The sequence below is a fragment of the Camelus bactrianus genome, chromosome 13, assembly GCF_048773025.1.
Source record: "Camelus bactrianus isolate YW-2024 breed Bactrian camel chromosome 13, ASM4877302v1, whole genome shotgun sequence".
Classification (NCBI taxonomy): Eukaryota; Metazoa; Chordata; class Mammalia; order Artiodactyla; family Camelidae; genus Camelus; species Camelus bactrianus.
In genome coordinates, this window is record NC_133551.1 from 23,300,674 (window position 1) to 23,320,086 (window position 19,413).

General features: G+C 37.4%; 1 protein-coding gene across 2 annotated transcripts in view; it reads left to right on the forward strand.

Annotated features, from left to right (window-relative positions):
- Window positions 1-19,413, forward strand: part of SLC44A5 (solute carrier family 44 member 5) — a 317,439-nt gene that overhangs the window by 272,741 nt on the left and 25,285 nt on the right. For both annotated transcript variants that reach the window (XM_010963457.3, XM_074376232.1), the window contains 6 exons: window positions 3,340-3,468; window positions 4,294-4,354; window positions 6,939-7,062; window positions 8,627-8,710; window positions 12,312-12,424; window positions 18,826-18,957. In XM_010963457.3, coding sequence (XP_010961759.2) covers window positions 3,340-3,468; window positions 4,294-4,354; window positions 6,939-7,062; window positions 8,627-8,710; window positions 12,312-12,424; window positions 18,826-18,957 — 643 coding nt within the window. The remainder of the gene's footprint in view (window positions 1-3,339; window positions 3,469-4,293; window positions 4,355-6,938; window positions 7,063-8,626; window positions 8,711-12,311; window positions 12,425-18,825; window positions 18,958-19,413) is intronic.

Here is a 19,413-nt window from a genome sequence, read left to right on the forward strand (position 1 = left end):
CCTTTGCTCAACCACCTGGGAGATTATTTCCTGTCTATCCTCAGCCTTCTTGCCCTGCCTCCTGCCTCCTTCAGCCTGTTCTCTACCCAGCAGCCAGCGTGATCCTGCTAAATATGTCACATGATGTCCCTCCTTCGCTCAAGCCCTCTCCCCTCAGTAGCTTCCCAGGTCACTCAGATTAAAAGGCAAAGTGCTAACAATGGCCTACGGGCTCCCTCACTGTCTGCCCGCCTCTGACCGCCTCTGCTGCTGCCTTCCTTCTCACCGCTCTCGGCCCTGCTGACCGCCTGTTGTCTTCAGAGAATCCAGGAAGGCCCCTACTTCCCAGCCCTGAGTTGGCCGTCCCCAGCCTAGGGTGCTCTTCTCCAGGTGACGATGGCTTGATCACTAGTCTTCAAGTCTGCCTTCACAGGTTACCTTTTCAGTGAGGCCTCCCTTGGCGACCTTGTTAAAGCTAGGATCCCACCCTGGTACCTGTCACCCTCTAGCCTTCTTTCTAGCCTTCTTTTTCTCCAGAGCACCTATTACCATCTTAGCCCAAACAACTTTCCCCATTTGTTGTTACTCATCTCCCTGTACTAGGAAGTAAACTGCTTGAGGGTAGGGACTTTTATCTTGTTTTTGTTCACTACTGGGTCCTCAGTGCCTAGAACAGGCTTAGAGTAGGTGATCAGTACACATTTGTTGAATGAATGAGTGAGTGAGTGAATCAGTACAGTCCTATTCTCAGTCTAGGAATTTTTCCACTATACTATCCAAATCCATCATTCCTGTGATGAAACAAAAAATCCTTGCACATTCTGCTTTTTGTTGTTTTAGAAATTGTCTCCTGGATCATCCTTTCTTCACTGCAAATGTGGTGCTTTAAGCGTCAGCGTAACTCTCTCTTCTGCTCACCAAATCCTAATTTATATTAGAGTGTTAACCCTATATGAATGGAAGATGTAAAAACAATGAGGAAGAACTATATTCAACGTGCCCCTTTGTGGTTACACAAAACATCAGAACTGAGTCAGAATAAATATTAGCCGTCAATGACGCAGACTCACTTTTAGTCTGCCAGGCAATAGTGTATCTCCTGATCCAAGCCATATTTTTATGCATTATGCTTTCTGTTAACTGCGGCATGGCCCAGACATGTGTCATAAGCCTTTAAAGGACAGACTGTGATCAATTAGGATACCAATCTCAATGTGACCTTCATTTTCAGCTAATTATATGTTGATTGCTACTAATCAGCACTCTATTTGAAGTGAACAAATTGGCCTGATAGAGAGAGTAAGGAGCAGTTGCTATATTGTTTTTTAACAGCTCATTGGTGATTAGAATGAAATTTGATGTGATTCTCCTTAACATACCATTTTTTAACCCTTTGAATTACTTTCTTTTATATGGTGCATCCACAGCACCTTTGTATGTGTAGTAGCCGTTGTGTGTGTGTGTGTGTTCATAAATACAGAAATCATTGTGGCTTCAACTCAGTAGTTGCTACCATCATTTAAAGCCTGTGAAAGCGTTGGTACTTTCAGTATTCACTTTTAGAAATCCATTTAAATGTATCCAACAGGGGAACCAGTTCAGTTATCTTTCAGAGTCATGTAAGTAAATTGCCAAGGTTGAAACGTCTGTGAGGTAGCTCCTAGTATGTGAATGGTTTTTTTCAGCTTACCTCCAATCAGAGTGAACTTTTGATATTTGCATTGATAATGACCTTAGCCTTCTTCCAAAAAATGTGAGCATGTTGGATGCTGTGAATGGCCCTAAATAGTGCTTCAACTTTCATAGCAGGATACTTGTGAAACTTTCAATATTTCCTCTAGAAGTATATGTGATTGTGTGTGTGTTTGGCGTGTGTCTGTGTGTGCGCGTGCGCGCGCGTGTGTATGAGAGACTGAGAAGGAAAATGCGTATGGCGGTGTGAATGTGCGGATGGGTTGCTTCCCTTGTCAAAACTTCTAAAAGCAGTTGGACTGGTGCTGCTACAAAACGGTATTAATTGTGAGATCCGACGTATCCACTTAGTTATCCATCTATGACCTTAGCTGTGGGTTGACACCAAACGTCCTCGTGTATAGCAGAAACATGACCCAAAAGATGAGAAAGAGATGTTGGCTCAGCAGCCGTGTTTTTACCTAACTGCCAATGGGGGTTGAGCTAGAGTCTGGCCAGTGAGAACTGTTACCAAAGTACAGTACGGAGATGGAGCAAGTCAGAGCTGGGAGGGTTTTCATAAGGAGGAACTGAAGCTGGAGGAGAGAATGTTCAAGGATTGACTGCAACTCTCATGTCTCCATATGATCTTTGGTTTTGTTGTTGTTGTTGTTGTTTGAAATCACAAACAAAAGCAAAATCAGTAGAGTGCATCTTCCCTGATTCTGCTCTCTCTGTAGAGCTGCTAATTGGATTGCCGTCACTCCACAGTGGCTCTGTGGACTAGCAGGGTGATCTGATTTGGCATTAATAGGCCCCCAAAGTTCATTAATGTAAAATAATTGCATCAGCGACCTCTCTGCCCACATTTGGCTGGTTTTGATAAAAGACAATAACAATGATTGATTGCCACAAATAGCCATGATTTTGTTAGTTTCTTATGGTAATAAAAACCCCTGTTATGTTTTGAGAATTCACTGGCACTGACAGTTATTAGTGGTACGAGTAATCAATATTTGGAGCATTTTAAATTACCATTTCATTCATATATAGGAAAGAAAACAAGATACTAACCATGGAAATATATAAACTACACAGGCAGAATTAAGCTTGCGTTATACTCTCACTTACTAATTCAGAAAATCATAAGAAAATGTTTTATTAAAAATTCATCACTGTCCTGTGGAAGCCGACACATGAATCCACAAGGATAAAATTGCTTGGGACTGCACACACGTACACACACAAATGCACACATGTAAAACTGGTGAACACTGAGTGACGTCAGTGAGTTGTAACAATATCAGTATTGTTGTGGTGTTGTACTACAGTTATGCAGGTTATTACCATTGGTCAAAACAGGGTGAAAAGTGTGCAGGATCTATTATTTTTCACAGCTGCATGTAGATCTACAGTTATCTCAAATCAGAAGGTAAAACTAAGTTTGTCATTGTATGGCATCTTATTGTTTTAACAGAACATCAACAGGCAAGGAGCAGAGGTTGATAACTAGTACATGAAATCTTCCTTTTTATAATAAGTTTAGAAAATTGGTGTAAGTTTCTTAGATGAAAAATGGTGCTTTGCTCTTCTATGGTAGTGGATAACTTAGAAGTCTAACCTGGCAGATAATTCCTTCGTCTGTTCAACTCAGTTTAGTCCCCACCACTGTGTTTCTTTATTTCATAGATCTGTGTTTCCAAGTGCCCAGAAAAATTTTTAACCTACATGGAAATACAATTCACATACAGAAGAGACAGAAACTACTGGGCGTACTACAGCCAGTTCTGCAAGTCCGCTATTCTTAAGCCTGCGAAGGTATGTGTGTTTAAGCTTAAAACTAGAGAAGGATTCAACTTGTTTCAATCTCAAGTGTAACGTGAGCATTTGTAACTGGACAGGCTCCGATATCTTTTAGGAAATGATTGCTAACAAATACCATTCCGTTAAAATACAAGTATGCTTGTACGTATAACACACACATAATTTACAGCATATCATTTTGTAGACTTGGGGCATCATACAAGGCTCTCAGGTCTGGTAAGTTAGCATCAGCTATTCCCTGACGCCAGCAAGTTCTCTACTTGGATGGACTTTTTGCTCTCAGAAGCTAGGAGCTAAATGGCGTTTGCAGTCACCATTTCATTCACATAGAGATAAAGCCCTAGGGCCACTTAGTAACAAGAATTTTACTTCCCAACCTGGTTTGATGATTGCTCATCAAAAAAATCCCCAAACACTACCTAGGTTTAAGATTTATAAGGGAATTCTAAAGCCTCACTGTATTAATTAGTACTAACGGCTTCTAAATTAGAGAAGATGCCATTTTTTTCCAGAAAAAAATGAAATGATTGGAGGCTGAGGCTGTGACTAAGACAAAGATACACATCTTCAAAGGTGTGCCTTAGTTTCAGCAGGTCTGACTTTATTATTGTTGATTTAATTGAATTACAGTTAGGACACTTAAGGAGTGTCAAAGTTGTGTGTGTGATCACCTTACGATGACTCTTATTCGGGGAATAATTTGGAATTAGCAAAGATTATTAGGGAATTGAATTTTGAAAGGACAAAATTTTACAGGAAGAATAAACCTTGTCATCATATAGTCTTTGAACCGTTAACATACTTTTCCTTCGATTTTAGACTCTCACACAAGTTTTACTGGATAATGATTGTCCGACAGCGATTTTTCCAAGCAGACCGTGTAAGTGGTGATTATTTTACCCTTAGAAACAAAGAATCTATCAATAAATTATTTAATTCGGTTGCCTTATTTCACAGCTGAAAAGCTGAGGCCAAGAATGGTCCTATGAATGGCCCAAGGTCCCAGGCATAGTTAGGAAGGAAGCCAGAGCTATAAAGCCCCTTCTTCTGACTCCAGCCAGGGCTGTTCCACTGGAGCTTGGTGAGGTTTTGGGTTTGGCTGCATAAATATGCACATAAAAGATGAACAACCGATTTTTAAAATCCCAGTCAGACTGATGATTTGGTGCTCTATGAGAACACACACACAGACACTCAAACACACTCACCTCTGAATTCAGCCAAAAAGTTTGTTGAGATGCCTGGGACATGATGGTGGGGCATATACTTGTCTTTATCACTTGAAATTTGAAATATTTATATGTCTTCTGAGTTAATCAACATTTTATTTCTTTAAAAATTTTAAACTTTAACTCTGCTTAGAAGAAAATTAAATAATCACTCATTTTCCTTTGTTAAGGATATAATCCCAACTATAGGGAAAAACCTTTCCATAAAGATGTCCATCACAATGTTATTCAAAAGAATCAAAAAAAAGAAGAGAAAGAAAATTAAAAGGAAACACTCTATTATCCAAGAGTACGTGAATGCTTCAATAAATTATAATGTATTCATTAAATGAAATATTTTAGAAAAGTTACATATACGTATTGTGTATATGTTACAATGTTAATTCAAATGAAAAATTCTGTATGTATTATAATGATAAGCATGTATAAATTAAAATAAACAAAAAAACTATTCAAAGAAAAAGATTGGAAAGAAATATGTGAAATATTAAATGATTGTTTTGGAGGTGGCAAAACTATGGCCATTTTCTCTCTTCTTTCTTCTTTTTTCTTCTCTGTTTTTCCACAGTGAGTACATATTTCTTTTAATATGGAAGAAAAACAAGCGTTGTCAATTTGAGTAGAAAGTCAGGTACCACTGAAGTAGCTGCCACCGAACATAATGTCTTCCATGCTCCTATCACTCTTCTCTGAATCATTAAAGACCCTCCAGCAAAGTTTAAGTCTGGGAAGCAACTGCATTTTACTAGGAAGCCCTGGGTAACAAGTGTCTGTAGCCAAAAACAATGTTACAAATTTTTATGCAAAAAGGTAAAAATGAATTATAGTCACTGAAGATAAAAAAAAGGTATAAAAGTACGATAATCGTTCCTGCTATTACAAGTGCAGTTTGGTTAAATCACACAATGTAAAATGTACACTGGGGATACAAAATAATAAGGCACAGACTTTTACAATCTAGTGAAGGAAACATTAAGGTAAACATTGAAATCAGCTTGTATCCTCTCTAAGAGGATATTAAGCATAGTACTTGATACAGCAGTGTGCAGGTAATAAAATTCACTCATTAAATACCTTATAAGGAAATAAGTAATATTAAAAGAAAGAAACAAGGGACAAAACCTCATGTACTTACCGTTGTAAGTTAAAAAAAATTTTTACAGAAGAAGGACTGGAATTACATCAAAATGTTGATGTAATTTGCTGTGGGTGATAAAACTAGGTTTAGTTCTGTATCCTCTTTCATGAAATTTTCTCTACTTTTCAAATATGTAATGAGCATATTTAGTGATTGAAGCTAACCGATTAGATGAGTTACTGTCCAGAAAAAGCAGGGTTGGGGGACTCTGTAGGTGGGAACAGTCATACTGAAGGAGGGAAAGAAAGAACACACAGAAAGGCAGGAGGGAGGGCAGGAGAGAATCTGGGCATATAAACCAAGGGAAGAGAGTTTCAAATGGCAGGGCTTGTTTCCCATGTCAGAGACTCAGAAAGATTAGCTCATTCAACAGCAAATATTTACGGAGTTCCACCGTGGTCCACTTTCCAAATATCTAATGAGCTTATTTAGTATTTGAAGCTGACAGATTAGATGAGTTATTTCCCAGAAGGAACATGTAGAACAAGGGTGTGGGCCATTTTTGATAGCTTTAGAATTTCCATTTCCAGCACCTTTAAAAAAAAAAAAAAACTTCCAAGTGAAAAAGCTGGAAGGGAGACAAATTATTAAGACTTTACAAATAAAAATTCAATTGTCTTAGTAGCTTATAGTTTAAGCTGTTCCTTCTTTCCCAAGGAATTGTTCACTAACCTCTGGTTTTCAAGGTTTCACTCAAGGGAGTATCTAAGAATTTTTTTTAATAACAAAATTAAATTCATCCAGTTGTTCAAGTAAATATAGTCTTTTATTAAAACGTGTTTACCATGAGAGGTACATTGTCAGCATTACTCTCACAAAACCTGTGTTTTGTGTCCTGCTCACGGGTACTTGACGCCTATACCTTGTATCAGGTAATCAACAGGTTTAAATGTAGCTTCTGATTGTGATCGTATTTGCTTCTGTATCAGCCTTAGCACCATCAGAGAATCCGATTATCTAATAATGGGCAATTATCTATACTGAGCAATGTATACATTGTCAATAAGAATTTGATTCTAAATAACAGAAAGCTTAAGAAAGGGAGGACATCATGAAGGAAGAAAAGTGATTACTATAATTTTAATTTGTTTTTACAGTTCTCCAGAGATGCTTCCCTGACTTCTCTACTCAAAATGGCACTTTAACTGTAGGAAATAAGACAGTATTTGAAGACGGAAGTGGAAGGACAAGAAATGCTGTTGAACTCAGGGCAGCTGCGAAGTATGTTTATCTACATTCCCAGCTTCCATTCTGGTACATCTCAGGATTACACCCAAACTAAAGTGTCCATTAGGTTAAAGGTTATAGAGGAAGAATGATGGATTATGTGAAACATCCATGTCTCACTGTGGACTGGAGAACTTGGTATGTGTTCCATTAGGAAAACCAAGTAAAAGAGAAACCAGAAGGAATTCGAAAGAACAATTCTGTTTTTCAAGAGGGTTAAATTTTTCATTATCAGCAGGTATAGAAATGAGACATTAGGAAACATACTGAAAGTCCTTAATATAATTTACTTTTTTTTAAACTGAAGTATAGTCAGTTTACAATGTTGTGTCAATTTCTGGTGTACAGCACACTAGTTCAGTCATACATATACAAACATAGATTCGTTTTCATATTATAATTTACTTTAATGAGCATAATTTAAACACCTGGGCTTTTTTAAAAGCACAATTTTTCTTTTAAAAAATGACTGAAATGATAAAAACTGCCAGATGTTTTAAAGGGAAGGGGGCCTTAAGAAAGATAAAACAACCATGACACCACTATTTCAGTACCGTGTCAAGTTTCTGTGTGCTAACCGCAGTGGAGTAAATTTTCTGTTTCCCTTGGCTGTCTGCATGGTGGCGTTCCCAAGTTATTGGGAAATATAATTCCCTGTGTTACCACAACACATGTGTGTGCACAAGCATGAACACGCAGAGTACCCTCCCATAGCTCTGTTGTTAAAAATGAAAAATGAAGATATTCTTAAAATTTATTGTTCTTTCTCGAAAAATTTTAGCAGTCCAAGTAGAATAGTGCAGATCCTGCATATTTAGAATATATTAGCAACATGGATGGATTTCACAAATACAAAGCTATGTGAAAGAAATCATAAAGTAATAGTACAAGTCCATTGATCAAAAATTTTTAAGTGAGCACACTACATTAAATTATCCTATGGTGCATATATAAGTGGTAAAACTAAAGAGAAAACTAGGAAATTGTAATCACAAAAGTCAGGATTATGGTTACTTTAGGGAAAGGGCGAGGTGTGTAATGGGAGCACCCAAGGGAAAGGAATGACAATGTGGTAGTTGCGTAAGCGTGTTCACTTTGATAATTCATCAGACTGGACACATAATTTGTGCACTGTTCTGAATGTGCCCCTCTGTGCCTTCCTGCTACAGTGCTGTCAGAGGATTAGGAAGGGGAATTAGCTATGATATTCATTCTTGGCTCTATGGATTTTGTAATTTAAAAGCTGATCTTACCATTTAAATTCATGTCTTACCGTGAGGTTCCTGCAACACTGAGGGCATGTTGCGTATGTTGGAAAAGAGTCTCTTTACTATTCTTGAAAGTCATGTTCCCTCCGTGTGTGGCTACAGCTACCTTTGTAGGTTTACCAAAGTGACATCTCATGTAGTGTTGTGACTAGGAAAAGGCACGACTAATAAATGGTTTCTAAAAATATGCTTAGAACAGCAGCTTGAAAATCTCTTTTATCATAGCAAGAACATTTCTGTTCAGTGGTAGTCAAAAAAATAATTGATTTTTTTTCCTTCTTTGAATTCAGTGGTGTCAATAGAGTCCTTGATGCGAGGGCAATTGGAATAAAAGTGTTTGAAGACTATGCGACAACTTGGTATTGGATTCTCATGTAAGTGAAAACATAGGTGTTTCTTCTCCGGCTGCATTCTGATTTGATCTTTGTAGAACTTTTTCTTCCAATTCCCTATTCATTTTCATGAATCAAAGGTTGACTCAGATCTCAGTTCCTGCCACTTTCTTTTTCAGACAGAGTGAAGATGAGGAAGAGATATTTGGAAATCTGCCCAGTGTTAGCAGAAAGTTACAAGAATATACATTTTAATTTTAGTCACTAAATTACACGTAAAAGTACTCTTATAAATAGATACCTCAAGTCACATGGGGCCTCATCTGTAGTAAGTTTGCTCTTCATCACATCTTAACAGTGGATGCAGTGTTATTTCTCTGGTTCTCATTTGTCCTTCCCTTGACCTCCAAACAATCATCTTATTATTATTTTTTTAAACATTTTTTTGTTGAGTTATAGTCATTTTACAATGTTGTGTCAAATTCCAGTGTAGAGCACAATTTTTCAGTTATGCATGAACATACATATATTCATTGTCACATTGTTTTTCGCTGTGAGCTACCACAAGATCTTGTATCCATTTCCCTGTGCTATACAGTATAATCTTGTTTATCTATTGGATCATCTTATTTTTTTAACACATCTTTTCCACATAATGTTTGTTATCATCATTGTCAAAGTCACTGTTCTTATGAGAAGCTGGAAAAGGTATCTGGAGGGAGGAGGAGATTTTAAATTTTCAGACATAAGATTTGCATTCCTGAAAGTTAAAGGAAAATGTAGTCGCTCTACGGGAGCAGGTACCTGTGTTTGATATGTCTAAGACTGTCATTACTGTCTGGCTCTTGTGTCACCTTCCTGTACCTTAAGCACCTCAAAAGCCTCTCTGGTTCCCTAGAAATCAAAGTATAAAGTAAAAACTTCCGATACTTACAAGGCCCTTTGCAACCTGGCCCAGCTGTTTCTCAGATTCCTCTCCATCCATGTTTCTCACTTAACCCTATATTCTGAACACATCAGATAGTATGCCCAGCCCCAGACTGTCGAACCCCCACGTTTTTGCACATTCTGTCCTCTTTCCTAGCATATCCTTCCTTGTGTCCTGGGCAACTCCATCTCGTTATTTAAAATTAGCTTTTGTGTCATTTATGATGTCTTTCTTGACTTCCCAAGATTTTTTTTAACATTTTTTACTGAATTATAGTCATTTTACAATGTTGTGTCAAATTCCAGTGTAGAGCACAATTTTTCAGTCATTCATGGACATATACACACTCATTGTCACATTTTTTTCTCTGTGAGCTACCGTAAGATCTTGTGTATATTTCCCTGTGCTATACAGTATAACCTTGTTTATCTATTCTACAATTTTGAAATCCCTTCCCACCCTCCGCCCCCTTGGCAACCACAAGTTTGTATTCTATGTCTATGAGTCTATTTCTGTTTTGTATTTATGCTTTGCTTGTTTTTTGTTTTTGGTTTTTTGGTTTTTTTAGATTCCACATATGAGCGATCTCATATGGTATTTTTCTTTCTCTTTCTGGCTGACTTCACTTAGAATGACATTCTCCAGGAGCATCCATGTTGCTGCAAATGGCGTTACGTTGTCAGTTTTTATGGCTGAGTAGTATTCCATTGTGTAAATATACCACATCTTCTTTATCCAGTTGACTTCCCAAGATTTAATAATAAATTACTTGCCATTTCGTGTTCCTCATACCCACTGTGTATGTGTGTGTGTGTGTGTGTGTGTGTGTGTGTGTACCCATACATAAACATATACCTGTCTTCTATGTAGCACTTACCATCCTGTATTTTATTTACCTCTCTCTCTCCCTCTGATCAACTCTACCATGGTAACTATGTCTAATTCATCCTTATTTTCCCAACTCCTAGTATGGTTCTTGGACCATAGAGATGTATAGAAAATGTGGGTTCAAGGAATAGTTATAAAAACAAAAGGGGAACAAGACAAGATATATTTGACTATAAGGTGCTTAATAAAGTCCAAATTGCATTGTGTGTAAAATACTAGTGAGTAATTTTTAGAGCTGTAAAACTACACAGTTTTATGAGCTTTTGCTCATTTTGATGCTTTGTCTTAAACAATTACAGTAATTCTTCCCAGTGTGTATTTCAGGGTGCATCTCTTGTGGACTCTGCTTGACAGGAAACCAGTGCCCCTATTGTCAGACCCACATATCACTAGATAACTTTTATGTTTCTTCTTTAGTTTGGCTTGTCCACTCTTCCTTGAAAAGGGTGTAAATTATGACAGGCTCTCCTGCCCTCCCCACTCCCACCACACACATGGAAATACTCCTTGCCCAGGCACCACTCACACCGCTAGAACCTAAACACCGCCCTTTTCCCCAACTCTTCTGCTCTCATCTATTTCATACACATAAAGCCAAAGACTGGCGTGCTGGGACTTAGTTTATTCAGTTAGAGTGTTTAATGTGGAAATTGAAAACACACAGAGTAGTAAACAGCTATCTTCCTTTGTTTTCCCTCTGAGCTTTTTGAATATTCCCCTTGGACTATACCGTAGAATAGCTCTTCAGCCCTATAGAGTGTTTCAGCATTAAAGTCTCTGTGGTTTTTGAAGGGGAATGACTTCTGAAGCTTAAAGCACAGGCTCTGCCAGACTGTGAGCTGAGATGGGGCTTTGACACGTGCTGTCATCGATCCAGTGACAGTCTTATTAATATTTTCTTTAAAATTTTTTTTTTCCTTTTAAAGATAGCACTTGAAGACAGTGAACTCAGTAAATGTGCCAGGCTCTGTCTGTTGCTGTTTCGAAACTTGCAGATAGCACCAGGGGTGTTGGTTCTTAATAAGAAGCATCGGCCAGATTTCCAATCTTAGTGATTTCTCTTTGATGAAATTACCTAGAAGAATCCAATTTGACTTTAACCTGGATACATGGTGGGAAAGGAAGTACCTCTGGTGGCTCAGTCAAACCCCAGGAAGAAATCAAAACAGAAGGAAAATAGTCATGCTGTTGATTGCTCGATCAAGTTCATATGGCCCAGGAGACACAGAAGCCTTATCATGGCTCCAAATAATGGCCCACAGACCACTGGGGACCTAAAATAAACATCTGACGATGTTAAACATCACAAACTGTTAGAAATAATTAGACCAGAATGATCATGGCTGCAAAATCATGGATTCGGGAGCTGCGTAGGGGTTACTTTGCTTGTCTCTCTGCCTTAAGCTTGTCCCTTACTGCTAGACAGTCACATTGCATCAGGTTTTCACCAGTCACCAGGCAGATGGAATAGCACAAATTCCTCGTGGGTATGTTTTCCTGTTTATCACTTGGTGGGTAGGTGGGAAGGAAAAAGAAATAGGACCACAGCAGACAGGAACTGTGTGTTTCCTGGAACAAGTGATTGACACAGGACTTCAGTTTACCTAGACACACATAAATGACAGATGCATAGTGTCCCCGATGTTCCTGCTCTTCCACATGACAGCCTTCGCAGAACTATCCATACTTTATAACATAAATGTTTCCATAGCCAGATAAAGCAATCAAGGATTATTTTGAGGAGAAAAAAAGAGTTGTCTTTCTGTTTTCCTCGTGTTACGCTTAGCACGCTGGAGCCCTGTGTGAGTTGTGCATTTCTTCCCGCAGCGGCCTGACCATCGCCATGCTCCTCAGCTGGTTGTTCGTGATACTCCTGAGGTTCACAGCTGGATTCCTCTTCTGGGTCTTTACCCTCGGTGTGATTGGGATTATAGCTTATGGTAGGTATCGCCTCTCTTAAAATCACCAAATGTCAACAACGTAATCTTCTTTTCAGTTGCCATTGTCAGTTTTACTTGCCGTGAATCTTTCTTTCCTCCCCTCAAAAAAGGTGTTTATTTAATTTTGCATATATTGTCCCTATTACTTATTTCTTCTTTATCTTGGGGGAAAAAAAGTGCCATCAGCATGTTCTAGTCTTTTTCCCTACCAGCCTTTGGTCTCATGCCTCATGGGTATTAGGGAAGAGGTGAGAAGAATCCTTTTTAGGTTAATGGAAAATATTTCAGACAATTTCTTTTATCTCTTTGACTTTTCTATCTGATCAAAGGCCAGGTCTGCAGAGTTACAGAAGTGTGATCAATTTTCCCTTTCGATTGAGCACTTTTAATCCAGGTACTGTCACGCATTTTAATCGTTGGCCAGTACACCTTAATGAGGCAACACCCTCTAGAGGCAAGTACTCTGAATTACACTCACTGGATGGAGAATAACTTTATTTCAAGGTTGAGATCTAATAACAACTCAGTTTTGCCAAATGCCGTACAGGTGAAATGCAAACACTGAAAAAGGAATTAAAGTCTCTCCTAAGGAACCGTATAGCACTTGTGGCAGCTTCTTTTCAGTCTTCTAATAAATGTTTGGGCCAATAGAGGAATGTTTGAGAGGTTTGTATTCAAAGGGATGATTTTCCCTACAACACTGTTTAGCGTGACGATGAGATTTTACACACACACACACAAACACACACACACACACACACACACACACACACACACAGAATTCCTCTTTCTGTCACTCAGAGAAGGACTTTATCAGAATAAGAATGTAGCAGAATCCCCCAAATTTATAATTAGCTTAAGTTCTAATTGCAGCTCCATAATGTAACCGGGGGACTTCGGAAACGTTTCCCAATGATTGTAAGACTCAGTTTCCTTATCCATAAGATCAGCACAATAATGGTATCTCCATCTCACAAGATTGTGAGGGTTAAATGAGACAACGACTATAAAGCTCTTAGATCAGTCCCTGGAACACAGTTAACACTCAGTATGTACTGCGTTATTGTTGCTGTCCTGCTCGTTTTCCTCTCTGGGTTTCTAGACCATCATTCGGGTCTCTCCAGGTATCATTCCGTATCTACCCCTGCTGTGCAGCTGCCTGTGAAGAGGTGGGTCAGTCTGGTGGAGGAACCCAAGAACTGCTGTCACCTAGTCTGAAACTCCCAAGAAAACTTTTTCTTCTTAAAGTTTTGGTTTTTTTTTTCCTCCTTGGAACTCAAAATATCCCCTGCCCTTTGCCATCTTAGAGTTTGGGCATGTGAGTCCATCATCTTTTATTGTCCTCAAGAAGGGAAGAGAGGTAAAGTCTGCTGTTGATTTCACTGGCTTGTCTTAATAAGGAGCAAGAAAAATCTGAGATTGGCTAGAGTGCGACTTTGACAATGGCTAAAGGGAGAAGGATGTTCAATATATAAAAAGTACAGTTAAAACAACTGATTTCAGCTCCTTATTGACTCCCTAGGTAGTGCTAACTCAGCAATTAATGCTGTGGCTAGTAAGCTTGATGCTATTTGTTGGGTGGGAAAATGTTCAACCTGATTGGGGAGTGTAAGTAACTCAGACTATATGTAACTTACCTCTGCTACTGTTCAGACAATGGACTTTCTACAGATCATGGGAGACAACCATTTCCTGCTGACAGCAGCCTATTTACTAGAGCAAAGAACAATGTGCATATGTCATACTGAGCTGAGAAAAGTCCAAGCTGTTTGTGGCCAAATGCTCATAAACAGCAGTGGAACAATTCTTACTGACCAGAACAAGTTAAGAGTTACACAAGAGAGGCCGTATAACACCATGGTTACAAACATGTATTTAGAGTTTGAAAAAGGCACAATCCTAGATTCATCACATATTAATTGTGTGATTCTCTGCAAGTACACAATGTCTTTAATTCACAGTTTCCTTACCTACACAATAGGAATCCGTGAGTGTTAAATAATGTATATAAAGAACCTAGAAAGCTGCCTAGCACATAGTAATTGTTCAATAAATGATATCTATTATTTTGTTATTATGCAGGAATATTATTGAGGGAAGAGCACTTGAAGCCCAGGGAATGTACCTTTAGAAACAAACAAACAAAATACTAGGACAGGAGTGAGAAAGCAATAGAAAAATAAATTGGAAAACACTGCTGACACTTTCATATCCACCAGTGTGAAGCAACTAAATAATCTGAAGGGCCCTCTTGCTATGAAATAATGGCATAAAATCATATTGTATTGTTTTGATGAGCTTACAGGAAATAAAGGGAATCTCTTCAAAAGGGAAAAAAAATTGAAAGCTAAAAAATGTGGAACTGAGCTGGAAGCACATGTGAAATTATGGGTGACCACACCAGGACTACAATCAGGAGACTTAGAGCCAGCAGAAGAGTAGAAGATCAGACCTGAACTCCTGGAGTAGATCTGGGATCCTGGAAAATGTATAAAGTGACTCCAGTTTGGTAGTACTCTTTGGATGCCAACAGAAAAAAATATAAATCCCCTCTAGATGAAAGCACCTTCAATTTAGATCACCAGGTTTCCACAGATTAAGATAAACAAAGTATGAGTTGCAGTCAAAGGTTACCAAACATGCAAGGGAATGACCTTTTGCAAGAAACAAACAAAAAACTATAAACCTCGGATTGAGGTCTCCAAGAAATTCAAGTATGGATAAATAGATACAGAACATGAAATAATCATGTCTAAAATGTTTCAGAATTAAAGACAGAATTTAAAAAATAAAAAAATCATCAAAAATATCCAGGCATACATGAAGATGAACCAAAGAGAACAAAACAAAGCAATGAAGTGTTAGAATAAAAATTAAATTGATCGATTATATAGTAAAATAGATAATTAAAGGAGTGAAAGATGAATCTCTGAAGCAATTACTCAAAATACAGCAGAATGTGACAAGAGGACAAAACATGATTGTTTGGTTAAAGGAGATAGTAGACTGAGAAGGGTCTAACATCTATCAGCATATTTGAAAGGTATTAGCTGAGAATTTTCTAGAACTGATGAAAGATATAAATCCATAGAGACAGGAAACTCTATTATACGAAGGAAAGTGAGGGAAGTGACATCCATATCTAGTTCTACGTTCTTTTATTTGTTAATTCAACAAATATCAATTGAGCTGCTGCTGTGTACAGGCACTATTTAGGCTCTTGAGAAAGAACAATAAACAAAAAGGCAAAAGTTCTTACTCTCCTGATACTTACAAGCCTAAGCAAATTATCTATTAGAAGGTGATGTTTGCCACGGGAAGAAGAAAAATCAGAACAGGTAAAGGAGGATTGAGAGTATCATGGTAGGGCAAGGAGTACAAATTGCAGCATTAGTAGAGTAACCCTTTTTGAGAAGAGATCTAAGAAAACACTTAAAGGAGGCCATGGAGTTAGCCATTGGAGATAAAGGAACAGTTCCAGACAGTGAGTATAGCTAGAGCAAAGTCCTGAAGGTAGGAGCATGTTGAAGAAATGGCTAGAATGCTTGTGTGGATGACTTTAATGAGTAAAGGGAAGGCTAGTAGACGAGGTCATAGAATTTATGGAGGGCCAAAGACAGATTACTGTAAATCTTTCACCCTTAGTGAAATGGGAAGGCAAGGTAGCATTTTGAGCAGAGAAGGGGGGTGTGAAATGTTGGTGGCTTTAGTCTCTGTGTTGGGCAAGAGAACAAAGCAGTGAGATCAGTGGATAGGCTCTTGCAGTAATCCGCGTGCCAGATAAGGGGAGCTCAGACCAAGGTGGTAGCGATAAGGATAGGCATACAGATTTTCAATGTAGAACCAGCTGAATTTCCTGATGGATTGAGTGCAGCTCATGAGAGAGTGTGAAGAGTCAAGAATGACTTCAAAGGGTTTAATCTAAGCAACTGGGGAGTTGGAGTTGACATCAGCTGAGACAGGGAAGGTTTGAGTGGAGCAAGCTTGATTTAGAAAGAGAATTGATCAGAAGTTTAATTTTGAATATGTTGAGTTTGAGATGTTTATTAGGTGTTAAAGTAGAGATGTCAAGTAGGCAGTTGGAAAGAGTTAGCCTAAGAAATGTGTTTAGGGGTCAGGAGCACTAGAGCCATGAGCCTGGCTGGGATCACCATGAAAGTGTAGCTAGAGATGTGGACAAGGACTAAGTTCAGGGGCGCTCCAACATTAAGAGATCAGGGAGAAGAGAAGGGACCAGCAAAGACATCTGAGGAGACACAGGTTTCTTTTGAAAACTAAAAACAGGTGATACAATAGAAGCCAAGGAAAAAAAAGGAGGGAGTGATAAATCATGTTGAATGGTGCTGATAGGTCAAGAGATATGAGAATTGAGAATAAGCTTTGCATTTAGAAATATGGTGAGAACATTGGTAATCTGATGAGGGCAGTTTGGGTAGAATAATGAAGGGAAAAAGCCTGGTTAGAATGGATTGAGAGGATGGGAGGAGAAGAATTGTAGACAGAAAATATAGATATCTATTTTGGAGAGTCTTATTGCAGTGGGGAACAAGAAATTGGGCAGTGGATTGGGAAAAGAGTGTCAAAAGTAGGATTTCTTTTGTTTTATTCTTTAAGAGGAAAGAAAGAACAACATGCTTTGTATATTGTTTGTAATGATCCACTAAAGGGCAAGAAATTAATGACATAAAAGAAAGAAATTGTTTTGAAACTTCAGAATACCAAAGACAAAAAGATTTTTTCAAACAATGGGAGAGAAAAGACAGATCACATAAAAAGGAACAATTAGACTGAAGCAGACTTTTTGACAGCAACAAAAGAAGTAGAGTAATACTTTCAAACAGCTAAGAAAAAATAACCATCAACCAACAGCTGTACAACCAGCAAAGCTATCTTTCAAGAATGAGAGTAATCTAAAGATAGTTTAAGATAAGTAAAAACTAGAGTTTACAAATAGACATATACTAAAGGAACACCTACTTCAAGAAAGAAAATGATCCACAAAAGGGTATGAGATGTGTGAAAGAATGGTGAGCAAAGAAAATGAATTGGTAAATGTGCCCATAAAGCTTAACAAACATTGTATAAAATAATAATATCCAATTTTTTGAGGTCTAACCCTACACAAATAAATACAGAGGAATAATCAGAGTTGGGTGATTATTGAGTAATCTATGGTTTCTCAAATAGAAGAAAAATTTTATTTTGTGTAATTGGAGCAAAATCAAGGTTATAAAATCTTAAGATAGGTGATACATTCATATGTGTTTATTTTGCTATATCTTTAAAACCATCTGCATTACGTATAAGTTTGTGTGTATCAAATATTCCATAAAGCATTTTAAAAGGAACGTTAAAAAATTCCCAGGGAAAGCAGTGCCTAAAATAAAGAGATTTATCATACAGCTCTTTGAGAAACAACTGTCCTTTCTAACCTAGTCTTGTGTCTCTCCATAGACCTCACCGTCTGACCTTGTATCTAGAAAAAAATTGTTAATTTACTGTTAGAGGTTTTAAAAGCCATTTTCCTCATCATTGCTAGAACATTTCCAATGGACCTAGTCCAGACCCATTGGTCATTAAAATAAATAGACCTTTTAACTCTATTTTTTACTCCCACTTTATGTAGACCATGTGAAAAGTCATATACAGTCTGAAATACAGAGTCTTGGGGAAAATACAGTAAGTCCATGTTTGCCTTGCCTGGACACAATTTTGGTAAGAATAAGCTTTGAGATAGTCCCATCAAGACATGACTTCACCATCAAAACATTTCAATGATTTTTTAAAATTTGCTTTTTCAATACATTATGTGTTAAAATTTCAAAAGACAAAAAGATGATACAGTGAATTTTTTTCTTTTCATTCTATTCCTTAATCACCAAGTTTCCCTCCCTGGAAGCAAAAAATATTGTATTTCTGTGTATCCTCCCAGAGATACTTTATGAGTGTATAAGAAAATATATATATTGTTCTTCTTAAATGAATTATGGCATATTTTGTATCATTCTGTACTTGGCTTTTTTCACTTAACAAAACATCTAGTGACCATTCACTATCACTAGATTTTCCTTTTTTATGTGGAAACATAGTGTCCTACTGTACAAATATGCCTTGATTTATTTAACCAGTCGCTACTGATGGACATTAAAGTTATTTCTAGTCAAAAGGACATTTAAAGCCAGCTGTTTCCACAATCATCCAATTACTGAAAATATTTATATTGAATACAATAGTAATTTAGACTATTAGATGCACATTAAATATTTAATGTGTAAATATGACTCTTGCCTTTGTAAACATGACCGTGTTGATCAAGTTCATGTAGATACGTGTTATAAGTGCATAGCTTATACGTCAGAAAATAAGATTTTACATTAGTCTACTTTTCTCTCCTTTTCAAGGAATATGGCACTGTTACCAGGAATACAGTGATCTTCAGGGACAGCCGAATGCTCACTTAACTCTATACAACATCGGGATTCAGACTGATATAAGCATGTACTTCCAACTGAGACAAACATGGTTCGCATTTAGTGAGTGGATTTTAAAAACTTGGTTTTTTTAAATTGTAGTAACAAGAAAGCATCTTTTTGTCTAAAGGAAAACTTAGGTGGGTATAACTTATTAAATACACTTGGCTAATGTTATCAAAATAAGTATGTCTATAATACTACAAGGTATAATAAGCGGAAAAATTACTGAAGGGAATTTATTATATAATCTAGGAAAATATTACTTTACAATGATCTCAAGCTATTTGCCCTCAACTTAAAATGAGTTGGATATGGATGTTTATAGCCATTAATCTGATATCTAAGAAAGGTATTTTAAAGAGGGAAAAATGCTTGATATTTCAAACTTGTTTTTAAAAAAATAAAAAGGAAAAAGAGAAATAAACAACAGGTTTCCCATAACAAGTTTTTTTAAACTCCTTATAATAGAATTGGAATAATAAGTAACTGAAAAGAAATTTAATTTTGAACTGTTTG